The sequence below is a fragment of the Aspergillus vadensis genome (assembly GCF_003184925.1).
Source record: "Aspergillus vadensis CBS 113365 unplaced genomic scaffold BO88scaffold_1, whole genome shotgun sequence".
Taxonomy (NCBI): domain Eukaryota; kingdom Fungi; phylum Ascomycota; class Eurotiomycetes; order Eurotiales; family Aspergillaceae; genus Aspergillus; species Aspergillus vadensis.
The window spans coordinates 3,639,101-3,663,001 of NW_020292039.1; the positions used below are offsets into that span (position 1 = coordinate 3,639,101).

General features: G+C 47.1%; 6 protein-coding genes across 6 annotated transcripts; 5 read left to right on the plus strand and 1 right to left on the minus strand.

Moving 5' to 3' along the window:
• Positions 1-56: 56 nt before the first annotated feature.
• BO88DRAFT_431672 (U4/U6 small nuclear ribonucleoprotein PRP4) lies at positions 57-1,672 on the plus strand. Its single transcript, XM_025709313.1, has 5 exons — positions 57-463; positions 512-834; positions 888-1,049; positions 1,128-1,183; positions 1,242-1,672. Exons 1-5 carry the CDS (start codon positions 108-110, stop codon positions 1,590-1,592), a joined length of 1,248 nt encoding a protein of 415 aa, XP_025569092.1. The 5' UTR covers positions 57-107; the 3' UTR covers positions 1,593-1,672.
• Positions 1,673-3,390: 1,718 nt separating this feature from the next.
• On the minus strand, positions 3,391-7,128 carry BO88DRAFT_329118 (bacteriodes thetaiotaomicron symbiotic chitinase; the record flags this gene model as incomplete). Its single annotated transcript, XM_025702586.1, has 10 exons — positions 3,391-3,622; positions 3,685-3,794; positions 3,869-4,575; positions 4,645-5,660; positions 5,724-6,021; positions 6,087-6,227; positions 6,292-6,688; positions 6,748-6,862; positions 6,918-6,986; positions 7,037-7,128. 10 exons carry the CDS (start codon positions 7,126-7,128, stop codon positions 3,391-3,393), a joined length of 3,177 nt encoding a protein of 1,058 aa, XP_025569093.1.
• Positions 7,129-8,560: 1,432 nt separating this feature from the next.
• Positions 8,561-10,238, plus strand: BO88DRAFT_461574 (uncharacterized protein; the record flags this gene model as incomplete). The annotated part of the gene is made up of 6 exons (XM_025711162.1): positions 8,561-8,806; positions 8,866-9,088; positions 9,130-9,273; positions 9,337-9,648; positions 9,753-9,833; positions 9,895-10,238. 6 exons carry the CDS (start codon positions 8,561-8,563, stop codon positions 10,038-10,040), a joined length of 1,152 nt encoding a protein of 383 aa, XP_025569094.1. The 3' UTR covers positions 10,041-10,238.
• An 18-nt stretch (positions 10,239-10,256) lies between these two features.
• BO88DRAFT_461578 (ankyrin repeat domain-containing protein) lies at positions 10,257-11,669 on the plus strand. The gene has a single exon (XM_025711163.1). The coding sequence runs from the start codon at positions 10,279-10,281 to the stop codon at positions 11,617-11,619; it is 1,341 nt and encodes a 446-aa protein (XP_025569095.1). The 5' UTR covers positions 10,257-10,278; the 3' UTR covers positions 11,620-11,669.
• Positions 11,670-12,120: 451 nt separating this feature from the next.
• On the plus strand, positions 12,121-13,706 carry BO88DRAFT_461581 (putative LysM domain protein; the record flags this gene model as incomplete). Its single annotated transcript, XM_025711164.1, has 5 exons — positions 12,121-12,391; positions 12,444-12,751; positions 12,805-12,974; positions 13,028-13,183; positions 13,243-13,706. Exons 1-5 carry the CDS (start codon positions 12,176-12,178, stop codon positions 13,704-13,706), a joined length of 1,314 nt encoding a protein of 437 aa, XP_025569096.1. The 5' UTR covers positions 12,121-12,175.
• A 7,467-nt stretch (positions 13,707-21,173) lies between these two features.
• On the plus strand, positions 21,174-23,611 carry BO88DRAFT_400854 (ATP-binding protein). Its single transcript, XM_025705701.1, has 3 exons — positions 21,174-21,437; positions 21,498-22,963; positions 23,020-23,611. Exons 1-3 carry the CDS (start codon positions 21,419-21,421, stop codon positions 23,323-23,325), a joined length of 1,791 nt encoding a protein of 596 aa, XP_025569097.1. The 5' UTR covers positions 21,174-21,418; the 3' UTR covers positions 23,326-23,611.
• Positions 23,612-23,901: the final 290 nt, after the last annotated feature.

The window sequence follows — 23,901 nt, forward strand, 5'->3', positions numbered from 1 at the left end:
ACACCGTAACATGTCGGCTCACGGCGGACTCGCCCATGACTCTAAATGCTATTTCGGTTCTCTTAGTAAATCACAACTGCTAGTGGCCCTTTCTTTAACCTGTAATCATGGCAAATCCCTGGAGCCTATGCTCAGATTACTCTTCCCGTATCTTGACTCGATCGCGCTTCTCAATTCTTGCTTTCACCAGAATAACCCCCTTCGTCCCCGATTCCCACACCCGATCACGCTCTAGCACTTGTATGTCATCATCAAAATGGAAATGCTCCCCGCGGACATTCCCGACGCCGGGATTCCAGCTTCTTGATCCGGAGATCAAGCTTGAGGAAGAAAGACTGCCAACATATGCTCCCCAAAAATACTATCCTGTCCAACGAGGAGAAATATTTAACGACCGATACCAAGCCATCGCTAAAGTAGGATTCGGGGTGACTTCTACGGTTTGGTTTGCTCGTGACTTGATGTATGTTATCCCCATTATCTCTACAAGTCATCAGTGCTGAGCAACCAGTGAATCTACCCATGTCATCCTAAAGGTATATGTCTCCGGCCAAGGGAGAGACCATGAACTCAACATTTATAAACACATTGAATCCATCGACACAGACCATCCTGGCAAGAAGTATATCCGCAAGTTACTTGACTACTTTTACATTAATAACACTCAAGGCCGCCATCTTTGTCTGGTCCACCAAGCACTTGGGCTAAATACATTTGATTTCCTGCAGCTCAAACATGGCCACCGAATGACCCTCGAAGGAATGAAACAGGCCATTCGCCAACTTCTCGGTGCCCTAGATTTTCTACACTCCGTGGCACACATCATACATACAGGTAAGAACTGCCTGTTCCGTCTAGACTATTCCGCAAATTTAACCCCAATAAAGATCTACGACTCGAGAATCTTCTCCTCCCTGCCCCTTCACCTGAGGTGCTGTCTGATTTCGAAGAGCAAATCTCCTCTAAGCCAGCTCCGAGGAAGGTTTTACAAGATCGAACGATCTATACGAGCTCACGTTTCCCTGCCGGAGATGGTCTTCCTCTTCTTGGTGACTTAGGCGCGGCCCACTTTGCGGTAGAGAAATAGTGTGATAATATCATGCCGGACTACTATCGCGCCCCTGAAGTGATCCTCAAATCCAATTGGGATTATAAGGTGGATATTTGGAGTGTTGGAATGGTGGTGAGTAACCACCACATTCTTTATTTGGCTCTCGCATGATACTTACCCATTTTGGAAGGCCTGGGACATTGTCAGCCCCAAAACGATCATCCAAGGCAAGATTGTAGACGACACTTGGGACGACGGAGCTCATATCGCAGAACTTGTTGCACTGCTCGGGCCCCCGTCACCCGAATTCGTGAAAAAGGCGAACATGAGCTGGGTCTTCTGGGATGAATCAGGGGAGTGGAAAGATCTAGTGCCTATACCTGACCGGTCATTCGATAAGCTAGCCGCCGATATCCAAGGTGAGGATGTCGAGGGGTTTCTGAGATGGTTGCTATTGGCCTTGCAGTGGAACCCAGAAGATCGCCCGACCGCTGTAGATCTTCTAATAGACCCATGGTTGATGAAAGGACTTAATTTGTGAAAGAGGTCTTGAGAAATGATGTGCGTCCCATATTCACAATCATTGCATGTATAGACATAGCCTGAGTTAATATACATCGCTTTTCTTTTGAGTGGTATGTTCCAGGACTGTGAGTATGGTCGAGGTACCTTATGCCGTACACGGGACCTTAGCTCGATGTAGGTATGTCCGCAGAAGGCCAACACTGATCGTTTACCAGCAACATGTTTACAGCAAACTTTTCTTAGTGATTGTGGATGCTGTAAGTGAAGCCAGCCTGTATTAGCATTGCTGGTATACCCCGTATGACCAGCTCAACACAGTTCCTATCTTACTACCAAATATGTGTTTCCGCAGGCCAAAGAGCAATGCACCATGACTACTGATCATGTTTCTGATTCGAATTTTCCACTTCTCCCTTTTCACTATTGCTCACAAACTACAATACACGCTGGGCAGTAAATATATATGCTCGGATCTACGAGCCCGTCGATAACTTGTGATTCAAAAGAAGGGGATAGAAAAGAAAAAAAAAAAAAATCCTAAAGAATTCAAGACCTTCTGGCGGAGTGGAGTCGGAGACAATGCCAAGAACCTTGGAAATTGGTCGGGTTGAGCGGAAACGACGTTCGCTTGGCAAACTGAAGTACCAAGTGGGTCAGACCAAGAATAAGCTTGAGGGGAAAACAATCCCCACATAGCATGAGCATTGACGGATTAACGCCTAATTTAGCTCCATTCAGGAGCATATTCCTCCTAACGCTTCTTATTAGCCCAAACGAGAAGGCGTGCTGCTATCTTCAACCATGGATCTACAATGCATCCACCTTCAAAGACCTTAATTGAACCGACGGAAGAACCAAGCTTGTTAATTTATATCCAGACAAACCTAATATTTCTGCTGGTCCTTACATATAATAATCTAGAGCAAAAGGTGTAGGCCTATCATGGGTGGAGACATATAATGGCCATACTCATGAAAGATTCTAGGACGATAGCATCGACTAGCGTGTCCGCTAAAACAGAGTCGGAGCATAATGGTACTTGAAAGTCCCAACCATCCGCCACGTTCGCATCCTCATAAAACACGTAAGCCTGATTTTTTCATTATGCCTCCTATTAGAACTTTTAACATGCTGCAGGACGTCGAAGGGCTTGAAGTGTGCAGTGCGGCGACAGTTACCCAGGTGCTTGGCTGGACTAGTGAGAAAGTGAAGCGATTTCTGGAAGAGGTGCGCCGGGATGCGATGAAGAACGGGGTGCATTTGATGCATAACTTGTATTTCTTTCCTGTCTATTCTTCTTTGTCTTCTTTTACTTTTGGGCAGGCTGGAACTGGTCGGCGTCTATGTGTTGACTAAGATGCTGCAGCCAGGTCGTGTATGCGCAAGGCTATAGCATGCTTCGCTCTGGGGATTTTGGGAAGAAGTGGAACACAATTCCTTATTCTGAAGTGACCCAAACGATAATCTAGGGATGAGTAGGTGTTATGTCTGTTTTATGATTAGTCCGTTTATGCCAAGCACAGTTATTGTTAGAAACTTTAGCACCGACAAGGAATGGCCGTAAAGAAAATAATTTGATAGACCGCAGTGCTGCAATCGCGTGAACTTACTAGTGTATAGATTTTTAGTGACTGTAGGGATTTGGTGGGATCCATGTGGCATTTACTACTACATGATCGAATATATATATAATCTTGCTGCGCGCGTCAAATGTTTTGTAGCAACTTAAACAGGCTGAATTTGTTCTGATACTTTTCAAGCCACATGATGCTAGAGGATCCTATATATTTAGGGAGTATTCGAAACACTTGCACTTAATTGAATACCCCGTGGCTTGTAGTAAGCAGGGGAGTAGGAGAAGGTCTCAGAGAAGCAGAAGTTTCCACATCCTCATCCGGACCATCGTTTCCAGCAGGCTGGAAGATGCCATCGGTATTTTGGCAATGGCTCACATAATTCACTGTCACCTTGCAGCCATTAGATAGCAGAGCGTGACCACATATCTTGCAACCACCACCGGAGGATTGCATGATATGGTCGTAGTGCCTAAAGTCAAAGTAAGTTCCAGTTTATTATTCGGGATTAACATTGAAGAGGAAGTGACTCACGCTGCCAGCTCAGCCCCTGTCATTTCGCAGTTATCTCCCTCGACAAACACACCGCATCCAAATCCTGCGTTCATGCCGTCGGTATAACATGTTCCAGAGTTTGTGTCTTTCTTAGTGGTGCTGAAAATAAATTAGAGGGACATGAATTATTCTGGTGTGGATCATGATCTTACCCGTAGGTCACCGTGCCTAATAGGTCATCCTTTGCCTTGTCGCAGAAACCCCGTAGGTTCGAAAAGGTACCGCAGCGCGAAGATCCCTTACAGTTATAGCCCGTTTCAGACGCGAAGGCAGTAGTGGAGGTCGTCGTTGAGGTCGTCGAATGAGTCGTAGATGTACTCATGGTGCTGGACGTGCTGCTGGTGCTTGTCGACGAGTTAGTGTCATATGCCATGGAATAGTAACTGCTGAGGTCGTCCAGTATCATTGTCCAGAGGGCGGGGTCTTCAGACACGGTTGAGTCCACTGCAGTAATCGTGCCCTCCGTCAGGCCATCTCCGGTTATTGTGCTGGTGATTGTGGAAGGATTCGCTGAGCATGCAGTGATAGTGGAGCATTGGCTGGTAACGGTAGTTATGGAGTATGTAGAGGCTGGAGTGACGAGAGTGCTGGAGATATACTCGGTACATCTGTCTGCCTCCCTTGAATCACAGTCAGTGTCCTCTGAATTGCACTTGTCTCCGTTGCAAATGCCGTTCTTGCAGCCCGGACCACTGCAGCTAACTACACGGCAATTCGGACCTGTGCAGGTATGCGTTGAGGAAGAACAATCGACGCCGATACAACCCCAAGAGAGGCATTCAGAGCCAAAGCATGCCCCCTCAGCGTCACTTCCACTATCATCATCCCCACTATCGTCTCCATCATCTCCGCTGTCGTCACCACTATCGTCTCCATCATCACCACTGTCATCCCCATCATCTCCGCTATCATCTCCGCTATCATTCTCATCGTCATAACCATTGCAATCAGTGCCAATACAGCCATGATCCTTACAGTTGCTTCCAGTGCAGTGCCCATCCTTGCAGTCTCGCCCACTACATGCAGTAGGAGTGCAGTTCTCTCCCACGCACACCCGATGTTGACAATCAGAGCCAGTACAACCACGCTCAATACAGAGCCCCTGTCCTGTGCATTTTCCATTGACACATCCCGGGCCCGAGCACTTGTTTACCGATGGTGGGTCAGTATCCAAGGGATCGATAAATCCCGAAGAGCTATTTTTACCGCAATCCGTTAGGCAGGGTCCATCGCAAAAGTTGCTGCACTTGTGACCACAGTTGGCAGTACATGTCGGACCAGGAGGGCTGCCTTGATTGAAAGTGACATTCGGATATACTGTGCCCCCAGTCGACCACGGCCAAGGAGGGATGTGGATCACCCGCGTACCCAGTGGGGAGTGAGAAATGCCTGTTTCATTTAGTGGATTCGGGTCATCGATGACTGTCACGGGGGGTAGGTCGATGCTGGGGATTAAGGTTCCATGTGCAGAGGTTATGTGTGGATTGGTGATGTTCCAATTGTAATAGCTGATGGTTCCGATCGTCACTGGGGGCACGGCGATGTTGGTGGGCATGATATAGCGGGTTGTTCCCGTGCTGACGCCAGTGGATGTACCCGAGGTGACGGTCGTCGTGGTATTCCAGACAACCTCCAAGCTTGTTGGGTATGACTCGGGCGAAATCACTGTCGGGCTGCCAAGGATATCCTGAGGAAATATAATGTCGACAGGGGCTATTGCAGTTACAGTTGGCGAGGTAAACACCTCCGGCCCCACATAGACGACACCAGTGCCATCACTTCCTCCTTCAGTATTGGCACCACCCATGCCGGTGTCGCTAGAAGACATTTCGTTCGGATTCTTGAGAGACCCAGGCCCACCCATATCGAGAGCCCAGCTGAATAAACCTCCTAGACATTTGCTATTGGCAAAGTCTGCCTTTTTCTTCAAAGTGCGAGCATTGTCAAATGAGACCCTGTTGCAATGTTACGGTCAGACCAAGCCACGCGGGTGAGTGATGCAGACAGAAATTACTCACCATTGATTTCCGCTCCATGTCATCCAGTTCACTCCAGATGTCTCATCATACTTAATATTAACTGAATAGTCTTGCATGATGCGATTGATCTCGTAGTCTGATAGGATTCCACTAGTCTGGGTGCACTCTCCAGCAACTCCCCCACCAGTGCTGTTGTTTGCAGTATTGAAGGGACACCCCGGAGTATTGCATGAAGGATCAGCCAACGTGAATGACCGTCCATAGAACCCCAGGCCGAGCAGAACTTTGCCAGGGTCAATTCCATTGCGCCACAAGAGATCAAGTCCAGAAGAGATCTCTGTGAATGAAGTTAGCTTGTTCAAGATCAGTATTACATTACTACATTCCCATAGGATACCCTACCGGTAAGGTTGGTGTGGGGGTTCACGTCAGAACTCGTCCACTTGCTTTTGCCGTCCCAAGTACCATGAATATCATATGACATGAAGTTGAAATAGTCAACGTAGGGCTCCATCCCCGTAACATTGAAGCCTTTCAGATACCCTTGTTGACTGTTAGCTGAAAGTACGTATATATCGCGATGACACGATAGATTATCTGTACTCACAGTAGGAAGATGGTATAGTGCAAGTAAGACCGTACTCTGTTCCCAAAGCGGCTCTCATTTCGGAGAGAAAAGTCACGAAATTATCGGTATCGGTCGATGCGCCACCACGATCCTCGGCAGCGGGATATTCCCAGTCGATGTCAATTCCGTCAAACCCATACTCGGACATCATCGAGAGCGCTGAACTAATGAAAGCCTTGCGTGCCCCTGGAAATTGTACCATGTGCGAAAATACCTCTCCTCCCAGGTCCCATCCCCCGACAGAAATGTACGTTTTTAACGACGGCTTCTTCTTCTTGAGGGCAGTGAACCTTGACCAGTATTCCTTATCCTTGTCATGGGTCGTGGTGATGGTAAAGTCAGACGTACTGATGCCGGCGAAAGAATAGTAGAGGTGCTATGTGTGGGTGATGCTTAGGTAAATGTCAAGACAGGAGGGGCTGAATGAATGCGTACGGTCCACGGATCAACATTGATGTTTTCAGGCAAGACAACATCACAAGGGTGGGTTGGGTTCCAGCCTTCATAGTAGCCAATGTAGACGGCCTCGCTAGATGATGCAGAACATGTACTAATATGCGGTGCAATCAGTAGATGCCATGGTAATAGATTTGGCCAATACCTACGGTTCTTTGATGGCGTCGCAGCCATTCTGGCATCCGCTGCCGCAGAAGTCATCGGTGGTACCGCAAAAGCTATAGTGAGTCAGCAGAAGGCAAAACTTCTAGCAAGCGAGTGAGAATACCCATATTTGGAACAGCAGACATTAAGAGGACAACTTGCTCCAGGCGTTGCAGCATATTCTGGGATACATGTTAATGGACCCCAGGGGCACATTCTAAACAGCGCGACATACCTCCGCATTCAGCTACTGCATGGCAGTTGGAGATACAAACATCAACTCCACAAAAATCTTTTCCAAAGCCACAGGATCCATATTTTGAACAACACCCAGTGTCGCATGGACTAGTTGCTGAGCAGGAGCCCACGGCTGCTTGCACCGAAGGAAGCACACTCAAGGCGCTCAGGAACAGCCACCACGCGTTTGTTAGTCGTTGCATTGCAAAAGTCCGCACGAGATTTAATCTGCTCTCTGGTCGGAGAAAGCTGACTATGGCTTGATCCCTATTATTTCGAGCGGCTTTTATACTAAGCTAAGACGACAATTTCTATTCATGGGTGTCCACTTTCATTGTCGCCGTTCACCTTTACGGGTGCAGTAAAGACACCAACTGAAAGCCGTGACCTAACCCATTTATTCAAGTATTTACTTTTTTGATTAATGTTCTCGATTTTGCGATATCGGACTGTCGACCATTCGATGTCCGATCACTTCGGCTAACGGTAACCGTCGGCCACCGACGGAAATTGGCTGCTCGGCATAAGCACTAAGCCCTAATGTATTAAGGGTCCGGGTCCTTCCGATTCTATTGAGGACCCTGAGCGAGCTAAGCTTCTAGTGTCAACTTCTGAGAGCGGGTGTACGCCAAATCATCACCAGGTGGGGCCACTAATTGAACGGTTCTTGTTTTCATCTCCACAAGGAGCTGTTAGCAATGCAACATAAGACTTTCAAGATAAGAGCACTATGCAGGGGCACAGCCATTTAATCAATATGGCCAGAAAATGGCGCACCGGACCTTTCTCCGTACCTGACTCTTTTTTCAGCTTTAATCTATATCCTGTCTCCTCCTGACCCTGCGTTGGCATAGTCCACATTGATTCAATGGTTGGTTACCCACCCCCAGTACTGCTCTTGCATTAGGAGTGAAACCTTCCCAATGAGATATGGTGGTACCTGTACAATAATCCCTTCCTTCCATATTAGCGGATGTCTGTCTTCCGCGAGACATCAGGAGCAATATGCATGTTCTGGGCCTAGTGAGGGAGATGTGGAGACATATCGGAAATTTGATGCACTTGGGATCCGTAACAAACCGAGCATTTACCAGGAAGACCGGAAGGCGAAAGGCGTACCCGGAAAAAGCGTACTTGAGATTCTCAGTAGTGTATCGCACTATGGGAATAGCAAGACCATGCCCCTCATACAATAGAAAGGGGGGCATCATCCGGTTCGTTTATCAAGCCAGCCTCCTTCCCTATCTGAGTGTAGATGTGACTTTTTTTTAACAATTTTGTCGGTCATTAATCCAGTAGCTCATTCGGAAAGAAGACTATCCGCTCACTCAGACAAGCTTTCATTCTACTACGTTCGTTCGTCCATTTATTCATTCATTATATCAAAGTAATTTTAGGGTTCACTACTACTATGTTTAAACGCGCTGCCACTGCAATGGGCCTTTTCTGGGCGCTATTGTTTTGCCATTCCCTAGCCTTCCCATTCGAGCCGTTTCCTACAGATACTGATGTTGTCCCATTCGCCAATGTATCCGACCTCCTCCCGAGGCATCTGGTCAAAAGAGCATCACGGTATCCCAGAGTCAAGTATGGCCCCACCTGCAGTGCTGAGGAGCAGGCCTATATAGATACTGAGTTAGATGAGCTCCAGCCAGTGGTACGGATATTACATGTCTTTCCCACTCGGTGCAATGATAGACTACTCACCGCTGGCAGATGATCCGTGTCATGCGTCAACTCCGAGATATCCGAGCAGTTATTAGAGAAAAAGAACAGCCAGCCAACTGGGGAACTCGATTCGCCGATAATGACCGGATCTTAACCTCCTGGGCTTCAATGATGGGAAGAACTAGATTTAATTATGAGGTTGAATTGAGAGAAAATCAAGATAACCTGGCTTCATGGACGACGACTTCACGGAATATGCAATTCATGATAAGTCAGTTGATCTCACGACCCTCCAAACATCGCGCCCTGAAGGAGAAAGTCTGACCATTGGAGGTTCCATGATAGGTGTCTACAGCCGTATCTACAACGCCTTACGGGATAGAACGCTGGCACTTACCATCCACTGTGGTGATGAATTCTATGTCTTTGATAAAGACGTCAGTACCAAGAACACCCGTTAGCGTTCCCCCTTCAGTGCCACATTTCCCTTTCCCTGCCTGACGTACAAATCCAAACCAGGTGTATATCGAGATACCAGATCGACAGAGTCCCAGCCTTATATGATATTGCCGGAGCCCGGAAGACTATGCCACGAGAATGGGGGTGGCAACGGATGGCAGATGTGGAACAAGCTCACTGTAGAAGACGAAATTTGCATCTGCCCGAGGGTTTTCGACAATGCAAAGACGTCGCAGACTCTGAGCAGTTTAGACAATACTGTTGACAGCCTTAAAGGGCGACATGTCGATTATATCAAGAAATTCACCGCAGCAGGCAGTTTACTACACGAGCTATCCCATTGCCGTGGCATCCTTGGGGACGACCAGACCAGTAAGCTGTCCCGGTTCTCACGAGAAAAAGGTTTTTTTTTCCCGGACGAACTAACCGGGAGGATAAAATCTCAGAGGACCTAAGGCTTCGACCTTTCCCACTAGGTCCGTTCATCGATGGGTATCAACGAAACGGCGTCTGGGCCGTGTCAAAAATTGATCCAGCTGGGGCTCATCGCAACGCAGGTAATACAGTCTCCGCCCAACCACCGTTATCTATGTAAGGATTCCCGGACTTTGCTGACAGCTGGGCCAGACAGTATCACGTATTTCGCCCTAGCCATGTATTACTCCGCCTGTAACTGGTCGCGGGGAATTTGCGGGGAAAAACCCTTTTGGGACTTTTGGAGTCAAGATAAACAAGAGTATATGGATATAGATTATTCTACGTGAAGTAGTCGGGTTAATCGTATCGTTAACTAGGTAGTTAGCTGGTCAGGGCCACATAGCCCGGCTGGGTAAATATATTCTGTGCTAGTTAGTTCATTAGGGAGCTATCTACGTACTAATTAGTTAGTTAGTGGATTAGTGGGCAGCAACTAGTCCATCGGTCGGGCGCTTCTTTAAATGACTGTTGGCCCTTCCTCACCATCCGCCACCCCAGTTTCTTGCAAAACAACTTGTTACTACGATGGCGTCCCTTAGCAACCTCCCTTTAGAACTTTTACGCTGGGTGGCTGAATACCTAACCACCCAACGCGATATCAGTCATCTGATGCAGACGAATACGCGCCTGTATCACGCGATGCACCCTATTCTCTGCGAATACAATGTTCAACATGATGAGAGCTCCGCCTTACCTTGGGCTGCCCAAAAGGGAGAGACTCGCTTGGTGACCAAGCTCCTAACTGCCGGGGCCAACATTTCTGCCTATTCTCCCTCTCCCCGGTATGTGGAAAGGAAGGTTCACAACAGTAGGGACATCGATCCGTGGGCCAAGAATAATTCTTTGTTATACGCAGCCCAGGGGGGCCACACCGCAATCCTCAAAACACTTCTTGGGGAGACCCGGTCGGGCCAAACGGCATCGCCGGCACAGTTGCGGTCGGTCCTGCATTGGGCGCTGCGCCAGCACGATGAACAGGTAGTCGAGCTGATGTTTGCTCACAAGGCCCCCTTGGATCCTGCAACAGAATCAAGCGGCGCCCCATCTGCCCTCGGAGTCGCCGTGGCCGCCAGCTACAACGCCATCCTCCCCCGACTTCTGGCTCTTGGCGCACGTCCGGGGCCTCATGAGTGCCCGTGCCCAACCGAGCGGGCCATTTTCACCAAGCAGCCGGAAGTTATACGGCTGCTGCTAGATCATGGCCTTGGCCTATACGGTGATAATGCGGTTTGTCACCTTGCCCATGAAGACGATCGCGATACGCTTCGGCTCTTGCTCGCATACGGCATGGATCTGGTGAATTACGGTTCGGCAGCCCTATTCACAGCTATTCGAGACGGCCACTACGAAATGACTGAATTGCTGATCGATAATGGGGCCATCAAGGATGTATGTTGTGAGCTGTATCCGCCGTCTGGTCTCTTTCTCGGTACTGCGTATAGCGCGGTTGCTATGGCTATATTGTATGAGCGGCTTGACATCCTGAGGCTCCTCCTCGACAAAGGCTTCCTTCCCGGCCCACGAGACTTGGAACTTGCCACTGAAAGGAGTTTTACTGAGGCTGTGTCGCTTTTGACACCTTTCGCAGAACGCGACCTACATGACGGAAACGTTATCAACATGTGGCACGCCTTTGGATGGGACCCTAATAATCCCAGGCCCCGGGATGGATCCATGTGGGATATTAAATCTCGCAGTCAGGGAATTATTGATACTTCTGGAACTAGAGAGCCAGAGCCGGAGAGCTTGTGGGCTACGGCTGTATCTAATGATGATTACAACGACTCTGACGGTGACTACGATTCAGAACTCGAACGAGAGTATTGGAGAAACAGCGAGTATGGTAGAATCAACGTGTCCTATTAACCGCAAGATAACTCAGCAGCAAAGGCAAGGAGGGTTCAATTCTATATCTACAGAACTTTGCTAGATTCTCATAATGGTTGATGAGAAGTAGAGAAATTTTGTAGAAAGGCCACATAATGGGAAAAGATCTAGTGATTACCTGATTAATTTTTAAGGAATAAAGGTAGATAATTTCTTGGTGCTAAGCCCCCTATTCAAGTGCTTACTTCGGAAAACTTATAGTATCGTATGATTATTGAGCCCTATCCGTAGATGAAGGACACGGTGGCCACGGGGTAGATTCGGCTCTGCGGGAGCTGCCGGAAAGCCGAGCAAGGCAGCGAGGTAGTAGCACTAAGCGAACTAATGCAGGTAATGCAGGTGGGCAATATGTAGCAATTAAACACTTTTCCAGGTTATCTTGATAATTATCAGCCACGGAAAGCCGGCATCGGAGTAAGACTGAGATATATATGTAACACCGCTAGCCATGGCCCCTAGGTCTATAATTCGGTTCCCCTTCCTACTCTTACTAACGAAAGACAAGTAATCGAGTAGCTTCAATTGTTTGGACAGAATGATTTCCACTCCTTTTTTCACCCTCGCCATATTCGCATCCGTCCATGGTTTTGCCATCAACAAGAGATTTGACAATGGTGACTTCCCAACTGGTAATACTGACCCCAATGTGGCCAGTGCATGTACATACTGGGCGAATTCTATTGGCTCAACAGATACTTGTGCGGACCTTGAGAGCTACTATGGAATCACGGCTACACAGCTAACTTTCTGGGTAAGATGAGCTCCTTCCTATCATGAAGATGGCCAAGGCTAATGGATTACAGAACCCTTCTCTCTCAATCACTAACTGTGCCCTCAAAGAAGGCTGGAGCTACTGTGTTAGTGCACCAGCTATATCAACCACACCCTCGTTCACCAGCACTATGTCTACAACATCTTCCACGCTCCTGCCTACTACCACGGCGACATCTGCGTCAAACATAACCAGCAGTGCGAGTAGCCCTTCCCCGGCTCAAAGCGGCCTGAGCTCGAGCTGTGATGCATTCTATTACGTCAAAACGGGCGATTCTTGCTGGGCAATTGTCAACTCGTACGGCAATTTTACGCTCAACCAGTTTTACTCCTGGAACCCGTAAGAGCGTACCACTTGATTGAGACTTTTTCAATAGCTAAAACTATACACAGGGCCGTCAAGTCCGACTGCTCCGGCCTACAGCCAGACTATTACGTCTGTATCGGTGTCACTGGGTCCACCACTGTGGCGTCGCAGACTACACTTCCTGCTACCAATACTGCTTCAGCGGTTACTACTACTGGGTCATACCTACCCGAGCAGACGGGAATCGCATCAAACTGTATAATCCCCTTCCATCATCATCGCCGCCCGACTTCAACTAATTCACGGCAGGCAATAAACACTACTATGTTAAACACGGCGATACTTGCTCTGACATTGCTATCAATTACGACATCAGCCTAAGCGATTTCTACTCCTGGAATCCAGCTGTAGGAACAACGTGTAGTAACCTGGAAGCTGATTACTGGGTATGCGTCGGTATATCTGGTGAGTATACTCCCCGCCCCGGTAGCCTGCTCTCTGCAAGGCAAACTAATTAACTCCAGGTGGTACCTCCGCAACCACCACAACACCTACCTCCACATCCACATCAACAGCTAGCAGTACCACACCCACCAGCAGCGCTCCATATCCCACCCAGTCGGGCCTAGTAGATGACTGTTCCACCTACTACCAAGCCAAATCCGGAGACAGCTGCTGGTCTATCGTCAACAACGAATATACCTACCTGACGACCTCCCTCTTCGAAGAATGGAATCCCGCCGTCGGATCAGACTGTAGCAACCTGCAACCTAGTTACTATTACTGTGTTGCCACGCAGAAGCAGGCGCCAATGCCCGACACGATCGATACCTGTGAGAAGTGGCATTTGGTAGCTGAAGGGGACAATTGTTGGTCGATTGAGCAGGACGCAGGTATTACTGCGGATCAGTTTAATACGTGGAATCCGTACGTGGGTTCATCCTGTGCGAACCTGTGGTTGGAGTATTGGGTTTGTGTTGGTGTTTAATTGAGCTATACGTGCACGGGGGAATGGCGGAACCCTAGCAGATAGACGGCCAAGAGCAGCGTAAACTGCAGCCAATTTCGGCGGCCCATGTGCCGACTTCTGGTTTGACGTAGTTATCTTTACCACCCGTGAATATGATATAATTGAGCTGTTGTACTTAGTGACGATGGTGAGTACTGTGGTGTCTACTGTTTGGTATTGCTCTCAAAGAACCCCAATTTACGAAAGAATCACCCGGTATCTTAGTGGAAGCAATATCTTCCTATCACCGTAATTTAATATAAGATAAGAGAGTTTGTAAATAGTGTAGGTAGCAGAAGCTTCAGGAGCTCACAAGTCCAATATTGTGATTCAATTCTACTCTGTTATTACTTCTCTTCACGGATTCCCGGGCGTGTTTGGTATGCATCCGGAGGCTTCGCCTAATCCCGTCACCCTCTTATAGCCTGTATGTATGCTTTGCGCATTCTTCCCTGAGTTGCCAGGTCTTTTCCGGAGAATCAGTCTTTGGTTGTAGATGCATATAATAATCCAATCGATCATATTGGAGAGATAATATATTGTGAATGGCTTCGGTCAGTCATAATCATGCAAGCTAGAACCCATTAGAAAATACTGTCCCCTGTTCTGAAGAGGCTGCCTATTGACCAATTCATGCTCGTCATCGAAACAAGCCGCTCCCCACTTTTTGCATTCCACACAGAGATCGAAATCTCCATCATTGCAAATTGTACAGTTTAGGGCAGCTTCGCGCGGAGTGCGTGCTCCACAAACATCGCAACACAGGCCGCGGTCAGAATTATCCACCATCATGATAAACGCATCCCTGATTCCTGAGCACCATGGGTCCTCAAATCTTAGCTCCGTGTGGATATCTACTGTCCCAGGAGGTGTGTCGTAGAGACTATTTCCCTCTCTTTGTTGAAAAATCACCAGTTTTCCATCACTGGGGATCTCTTTTCCATTGACCCTCACCATAGACCTATACCGCTGAGGATCCAAGAGCAGTAGAAACCACGGTTTTTCCCTCGAAATAGCCTCGTTTATGGCCGTGCGACCGAAGCTATCGGTTGCCTCGCGATCAAGACTCGGATCTTCAAACAACGCACTCGCAAACTCGAGCATATCTCGCACGACAGCCCCCATCAATGGAGTCCTACCATAGCGATCTTTCACGTTAGGATTGCAACCCGCTCCAAGCAGCGACTCCACTATGTTCCTCGAATTGACTTCACAATCTATCAATAATGATATAAGTGGGCGCCCTTTCTCATCCACGATGTTGGGATCTGCACCGCGCTGAAGCAATACTTCTACCACCGCTGACATGTCTCCGACCCCAAAATTGGGCCATGATCCCGAGCCTCTGCCCCTGCTGATCTTCTGCGAAAGAGATTCTTCGTGAAGTTTCAAAGCCCAAAAAATAGGGGATTGAGAAGGGTTATCCGGCTGATTGGGATTTGCGCCCTTGTCAAGTAGTATTTTCACAATAGCCTCGTATCCTTTCCCAGCTGCCCAGCAGATTGGCTTTTCACCAAACTGGTCTTGTGGATCCACCTGAGCTTTGTAATCAAGTAGTAACTCTACCATGCTATCGTTCCCGTCACCGGCGGCATAGAATAGGGGCGTTGTATCTCCAAAGCAGTTTGCAGTGTTCCGAGCCTCCAGATCTTTCAGCGGCACTGAGACGACTTTGTCCCTGTACCGTAATGGCTCAAGATATCCTGCCTCGGTGGTGTTAGGATTAGCACCTGCTTCAAGTAAAGTGCGTGCAATATTGAGCTCTCGTCGCTGGACCGCATAAAACAACGACGTGCGACCATGTTTGTCTTTGACAACAATCTTCATCCCTTCTTTTGTCAGTAGATTCACCAAACCCAGGTCTCCACAAAACACAGCAAGGTGAAGGGCAGATTGAGCCTTGCCAGTGAGCAGAGTTGCCTTTACTCCGTGGTGTAAGAGGAAGCGTGCAGTCTCAAACTTCTTTGTTAGACATTGCAAATAGTATCGTCGTGCTTTTTGTTTCTGGAGAGACTGAATGCTCCACCATCATGTATTCCAATATATCCTTCTTTCCTGATTTTGCTGCCACAATCACGAGTGCTGGGATATCTGCACGTTCCCTTAATGTGATGGGTCCCTCTTTTATCATCATCTCTAGCATATTGCGGTGTCCCAAGCAAATGGCCTGTTCAAGGATTATCTGCACCTGCCTTGGAGAAAGGTAGACCTGTGTCCCCTTCTTCAAAAAGGCCTTAATCAAGTCAGAGTATACTCCTTTGACTGCATAAAACAACGGCGCCAGAACCTGATTTTCTGAGGTAGAACTTATACTGTCCAAAGAACGCTGAGGGTTAGCATCGGCATCGGCATCAAGAAGAAGTGATACAGCCCTGCTATTTTCTGCAACGTCCCAGTCTTCACGTCGTGGGGAATAAGGGCATAGACCCTTTGCAGCGCATAGCAGTGGTATCTCCATATCGATATTTTTTGGGTCTGGATCAACGTTGTTTTCCAACATGAGCTTGACAATTGAAATCCGCCCGAATCGAGCTGCAGAGAAGAAAGCTGTCTCCTGGCGCAGATTTCGATGCTGAATATCTGCTCCTTTTGCCAAGAGGGCTTGTACTGCATATTCCTTACCACTCTCAGCAGCGTAAAAGAGCGGCGTGTTGCCCTTATCATCTGTTTTATCGACATCCAGGCCCATGTCGATCAATTCGTCGATGACTGAACAGTTTCCATTTCTTGCCGCAGGGAACAAAGGGCTTTGCATGTGCTTGTTCTCGATTCTCGGGTCTGCCTTGAAGCGTCGAAGGCACTTCAGAATTTCCGTGTCAGTTTGGCCTGCTGCGAGAAAGAGAGGAGACTGGTGTTCTTTATTCAAAGGATTCGGGTCCGCCCCATGCTCCAATAATGCAACGACCATCTGTACATTGCATTTCCTGGTGGCATGGAAGAGAGCGACCTCTGCATTTCTATCTTTAAGATTCGGATCTGCACCACATCTGAGTAGATGCAGTGCAGCTTCGTTGAAGTCATGCATGATCGCATACGCCAGCGGGCTATTTAGACCGCTATCTTGAGCATTCAAATACGCACCAGCATTTATGAGCGCCCTGACTATATTGACAGAACCTCCCTTGGCAGCATAGTGGAGAGGCGTAAAACCTGAAATACCCGTGATATTGACTCGAACGCCTCTTCGAAGTAACTCATTGACTATGTCTTCGTCGCCAGATACCGCTGCGTCGCAAAGAAGTGTGTCTCCCATTTCATCTTGCACGTCGGGATCAGCGCCTTGCGATAATAGAAATTGTACTGCCTCAATCTTTCCAGACCTGAATGCATGCGCGAGAGAAGTCTGGCTATCGTTATCGCATGAGCAGAGATTGTCAATCCTTACTCCCAGGTCAATCGAAAATTGCATTAACTCGATGTCTCCAGTCCCCGCTGCACCACAAAGTGCCGAACACCCCGAGTCATCTTTGGCATGTGGGTTGGCACCATGCTGAATCAGAAGCCGAGCTATTTCCCCGTGGCCTCGAAAGGCTGCGATCAATAGTGGTGTTTCGCCATATTGGTCTGCAGGATCTGGAAAGCTTGAACGGGGATCCAAAAGAAGTTTCACGACTTCAAGGTGACCATATTTAGCAGCGTATGCAAGTGGTGTCATGCCATCAGAGTCTCTGGCATTTATATCGTTGCCTGATCTGATATACTTAGCTATCATTGGAGCTAGGCCACCGTACGCAACAAGATGAATCTTGGTCAGCCGGCGTGGAATGAAATCCAACCAGTTTGCAAACTGCGGCTCCTCGTCACCATGAACGGAATGCGCCAGCATTGCCTGACCAGCTGCATACACATTGTATTCCTTCTCTAAGAACTGAGAAAAGAATTTTAATGTGTCTTCAGAGCTAGAGCTATCCAAGGCGGCTGATGCGTGAGTTGCCCAATTTTGAGCAGAATAATGATGAAGGGGGTATTGTTTTTGTCGAAGCGTGTATTGCTCTGGTCCAGAAGAGCGTCCAGAGGAGAAACAACCGAAAGGAAGATATGTTATACATGCCTTCGCAATTTTCATTTCTGCTTCCTGAAGTATGGGATGTCCAACCAGGTACTGCTTTGTGGTGTAATGAACCAAGCGAATGATACCGGTATATACATCATACTCTACCAATCCAGCACACAATGACCCAAGTGTTTTGAGATGCGGTAGAAAGTCTTCATCCAAGTTAAAGTGCTCTGGTCTCGAGGCGAGTTCATGTTGAAGTTCTTTAGCATATAGTGCTCTTTTACTGTAGGTTAACCATGAGAGGATTTCTATGACCAACTCGTATCGGTCCCCGACCCCCCGATCAGCTTCAATCTTGGCAATAGTCCGATCATAGGTCACCGTCAATTTATTGGCACCCTGTGGCAAATTATTTAAAGCCCTCCTGAGGCTTGCTTTGGTAGTTAGAGGCATCAGATCATCCATGTGCAGTCTAGCAAGTAAGAACCTAAGAATTCCAATCCCATTTAGCTGACCCATCCGCGAGTTGTCTCCCGAAATCATAGACAACGACACCTCCACTTTCCTTACTGGAGCTGACCACGACATCACCCAAATGAATATCAGGACTGTCGCCGACGCCTGGAATGCCGGCTCCAATGCCAACAAGAAGTCCACGGATCTTTGGGAAAGTGAAAAGCATTTCTTTTGCACAGATAGCATCAGAGGCGGCACCCAGTTGGTCAAGGGGCAGCCAAGCAACAACAACTTTGAATTTACCGATAGACCCCAGCAAGTACGAGTTACAGTCAGCTTTGGATGGTGGCATTTGCGGATTGCCGTGCTCCTCGTCAAGCATTTCTTTCGCCGCGGCGAACTCCACTGGCAGCGCACATATCCATCCCACAGTATACTCTTCGTTCGAATAAGGGGACTGATCTTCATTGGCCATGATCTGTGAGGGAGCAGTAATAAGGATAGAACCAGATTGTTGCATTAAGGTATAGCAAGCAGGGCGCATAGGCGTGTTCAAAGACTTTGGGGGTAGAAACGAAGTTTGCGGGCTTATGTAGCAAGCCCCAGGAAAACTTCTTCACTAAAAGAACAAGGCTTCAGCCCCAAACCCCAATTTCTTGCGGTGTGGTTCACTATCAAGTATATTGGGTTTTTTGGGGCAAAGCGACGCTAGTGCTGCTACCTACTAAGATCGCAGCCTTGCAAAAAGCGGGATAATTTGGAAACATGGACTGGGTTAGCATTCAAGGCTAGCTTCCAAGTCATCGATAATTTCACTTGCTAAAGTCTTACATGTACTTCAACATGTCTAAGCCGGATGAAGTAAAGAAGGGCTCTGCTGTGAACCGCCACCAAATAACATCTTGCATTGCTTTGGGGGGCCTCGAAACAAAGATAAGCCTCGTTGCAGCTCATGTAATATGAAGAAAAAGTAACACCAAAAGGGTAGACAAGGCTACGCGTGAGATATGTGTTATCCCTGTAGTATTATTGGTTGATTCGGTTGTGATTTCCTGAGAAACTGCAGGCGGTCACCTGGCCGTTGACGTACACTGGCAGGGATCTAGGGAGTAATCCCTAGCCATAGTTGCCCGTAATGAGGGATATTTCTCCCACTGCAAGTTCTGTGCCTATAGATGGAAGCTCCGGGAACAATCAGTTGAGCAGCGATTATCGAATCCTGACCGAAATGTGAACATCGGAGCAAAGTAGCCGCGGATAAAAGACCAATCCTCCAAAAAAAGCGAGCTTTATAACTAACAGTATGGAGACACAACAACAACTAGCATACTGCATACACTGCATGCTCGCAGTCTTCAGCTACTTATTTATCAGTCTATCTTTATAATTTAGTTCAAAAGATAGTAAATCTTATGCATAGATTGATGCTAGTAAATATTCGAATAAGTAATCATGTTAGATAGATAGTATTAGTCTACCGTGTAAGACTACCCAATTCACACACTCTTATTTAAGACTAGTAATAATACTTTTATATTACTTTTTGTCCTGTTAACCTATGTTTTCTTAGTATTCATCATTATAATATTATTGACCAAATGTTATTTCCTATTTCATATTATTCCAGTACCTATTATAACTCATTTTGCCATTTTTCTACTGAATAATATTTAGAAAAAAGAAGCTCTAACTTCTCAGGCCCAACCTTATATAACAAGATATATATTCCCTGATCTTTCCAGAGTGATTACATGTCTATCTACAATAAATCTGGAAAGCCTGCTGCTTGTTGTCGAAACAGCTTAGGCAAATACTGTACATGAAAAACCTTTCATTTTAGACAGTAATGATGACCGGGTGTGGAAGAACCTCTCCAACCGAGACCAAAACCTCGGCAATATCTTCCCAGCCTTGTGCTCTATCATCCCCAGTCAAAGACATTTCGAAAACGTACCGGTATCTTCTTAACCCCTCCACTAGGCCCAAGGTCGCGATAATCTTCAAGCGTGGAGTGGAAAATATACAAGCCCAGGGGTCTTCGCGTATTGTGGACGGGATTCTAGAAGCCATCAAGAGCAATGGCGGTTTTCGACCACCAACCACAACCGCTCTTACCCCCTGCTCCCCCCGCTCTACTAATAACAACCCACCCCATCCGCATCCCAGGCCACTGCAAACTATCCCAAGGCACCCACCCACACCGTCTAGGTCACTGATTGAGAATTGAATAACCCCGAATCCGTAATCATATATTTCTGGGTACACGATCCAGCACGAACTAAACCAGTTCTTCCGTCGAGAAGACGATCACATCGGATTCTACAACTTCTTCCAGCTCGATCGGACGAGCGCAACTCCATCCAACCGTATATTCATCGTCAGCATAGGGAGACATTTGGTGAGCTTCCATACTTTTGGACAATGAGCAAACAAAGTATAAATGTGGCTTTTTATGCATTCAGCAACGAGCTTGGGGAAAGGATATCAGTGGATGACAATTGTAGTCCTTAAGGAATATATACACAATATACTATATACACATATATTAGTTGGGCGAGACCTCATTCTATGGTAAGTGGTCCGCGTCACTACCTTCAGGCATCAATACACAATCTAGAGTCTTTAGTAAATGAACTGTCGGAACGCTAACCGCTAGACCAAAAACGAGATATCGCGCCTAGTAAGACTAGCGACGGAGAAATTACTGTCCCAACATAAACTACCTGCGTTCAGACCACATTGGAATGTTTGTGGCGACAGCAAAGATGCTCGTAAATCAAGCCCTCAGTGGTCGGCCGTCGGACACTAGGATGATTGGCGCAGAGCACGCTTATGCATGCTGCCAAGGCAGACTCACATCCGGGCGGACAAGGCTGTATGTAAGACAATTTGCCAGGCTTCCACCACCAAAGCCCTGCTGCCTAAATTCGCGGGGTAGGTGAAGGGGTTTGGGACAGCGCACGATCAATATCGACATTCCGAAGGCGCAATGAGGCTCTCTTGTTGCTTGTGATTGCAGTCCAAACAAACCCCGAAGACTGGCGCATGTCACATCAGTCCATCCTGTCGGGCTCCAAAGGGACAAAATGGGTAGCAAAAAGAATGAGGCTCAAAATACTTTTCATTAGAGCACTTCATAATATACTGCATATAAGTCACCTCCGGCAGATACACCAATATTGCATGGCATCCTCCTCATTTGTCATTCCTTGAAGCAAACCTTCCTATGAACTTCAAAATGCTGAGTAGCTCAACGAGTAAGTCAGGTTTTATTGGAGTTTATGCAAAATGAGGCTCACTGAGTATATTCTCTTCAGTCCAAAACGTCTCTCCAGGCTCTCTTTGCGATATATTTAACCTCTATCAAACAAAGCCAGATAATAGGGGTCGCGCATCGTGGACTAAAGAACTCCCTGAAAATCTGGTCGAACCTGCCGAGGGCGCTGAATCAAGCTCTTACGCGATCATTGTGAGAAACATCAAATGTTACGATGGTCGCAAGAGTCTTACAATTCATTCAATTGTACTGCAAAGTGAACCGCTCAAGAAGTTTCTCACTCCTGTAATGGCGGGGTATCCAGGACTTACGATGAGCCTGGACCGAATCGAGTTCAGCAAGCCATTCAAACCTTTCGTTCATCGCTGGGAAAAATTCACAGCCGCTCGAGAGAGTGAACAAGATTCGACGACCAAGGCACATGTCGACCTGCTGTATGGGCTTCTAGAAAGCGAACTACATGATACTATCTCCAGGAAGTCCGATCTTATCTCAAACGGTGTCGTGACTCACGCCTTGCTTTGGACCCTTTTCCAGCCAGGTGACATCGTTTTTAGTGTCTTGGATAACCGACCCCGTGCTTTCATTTGTGGAACAGGTGATATAAATTCTCAAAGCGGTACGTTTGAACTGAACGGAAAGTACATCGACTTTGATGGTGACAAATTTGGGTTTTCAACATATGAGTTCCAACTGGAGGCATTCGAAGGAACATGCCCTATCACGGATTTGTCTGTAGCACCCCTGGCATATCACGAAAACAGGGATGCGATTGAGAAAGAATTATTATTGCGTGGAAGCCTCTGGGAGAGCCTGAGAGGATACCATTACAAGCAATATGATGGAGTCGGCAAGGGATACCTTTTCGGTCGTGAGGTAAAACTCAACATCACAAGTCGCATCGTAATTGACACGGCGGCATATATCACGTTTAATCCCCACGAAGAATTTCATTTGTCAAATACCATCGCGGCAGAGCTTACCGAGGTTCAAAGGATGATAGCCACACCAATGTTGCGTGGTTATGCTCTCAAAGACAAGAAATGGCTCGAGTTCTTTGTCGACAATGTCACAGACATTACCTGGAACGCGCAAGCGTTTCAATCCTTGGTCCTGCCAGACAATCAGCAACATTTGAAGAAACTCATCCTTGCCGTTGCCAAGTCGAAGTCGAATGGCCTTGAAGTTTTTGATGATGTCGTCCAGGGCAAAGGACGTGGCGTTATTATGCTTCTCCGTGGTCCGCCCGGAGTGGGCAAAACTTTGACGGCTGAGGGTGTTGCAGAGGTCATGAAAGTACCTCTATACGTTTTGAGTGCGGCAGACCTTGGTACAAGTCCTTCAAGAGTTGAAGAAAGATTGAAGGACGTTCTCTCTATTGTTCCCAAATGGGGAGCTGTCCTTCTTCTTGACGAGGCAGATGTTTTTATGGAGGCCCGCAATTCAACTGATCTCGCGAGAAATGAGTTAGTTTCCATATTCCTGAGGGTTTTGGAATACTATAAGGTAAGATATGAAAGTCCCCTCGCTCTCCTGCTCGCACAGTATCTCACAGACTGCAGGGGATTCTATTTCTTACCAGTAACCGTGCCGAAAACATGGACCCGGCATTTGAATCCCGAATTCACGTGTCGATTTGCTACCCGGAACTTACTGAGAAAACGAGACGTCAGATTTGGATGCAATTCCTGGCTGCTCCAAACGTGGAAAAATTCTCCAACGAACAGCTTGACGAAATTGCGAAGTTGGAGTTGAATGGCCGACAGATCAAGAACGTGCTCCGAACCGCCCATCTGCTTGCCCAAGAGGAAAACACCAGCGTCGGCTATGAAGATGTTCAAACGATCCTGAGTTTGAGATCCGTTTAGCACCACCATGGTCAATTGAGTATCTGCTTTCTTTCGTTGTAATATTTCGAACTTGCAGCTCTAAGTCTCTCACATACTGTAGTGCGACAATTTTGAAATTCTTCTCTTCTTTGTTTTTCTTCGTTTTCACTTATTTTCCTTTGGTTTTCTTCGGGAGACAGTGCAACTGATGGCACGCAGCTTGCGCATGTATTTCCTCAAGAGCTCACTTTACGAAAGCTTGCTACGTACTCAGCAATAATATATGTTTAGGTGATGAACTAAATAACAATCCCCAAGCTTGCACACCTAAATCTTCCGTTGATTTCCAGTTAAATTACCAGACTAGACATCTAATCCTGCATTTTCATACTAATTGCTCGGAGACTTAAATATATAGGACTATCTAAAGCTTCTTAGATATTATAGAATTTATGGAAATATTCCTGAAATTATCTGTGTCGTTCTTGAGATAAATTGACTTCTTAGTTTAAGTAATATATGGAAATATCAGAGGAGTTTATGTATAAGTACTAGCTGTGTAATCTATAATCATATTTTACTAGAAGAGGAATAATAAAGAATTACACTATAGGA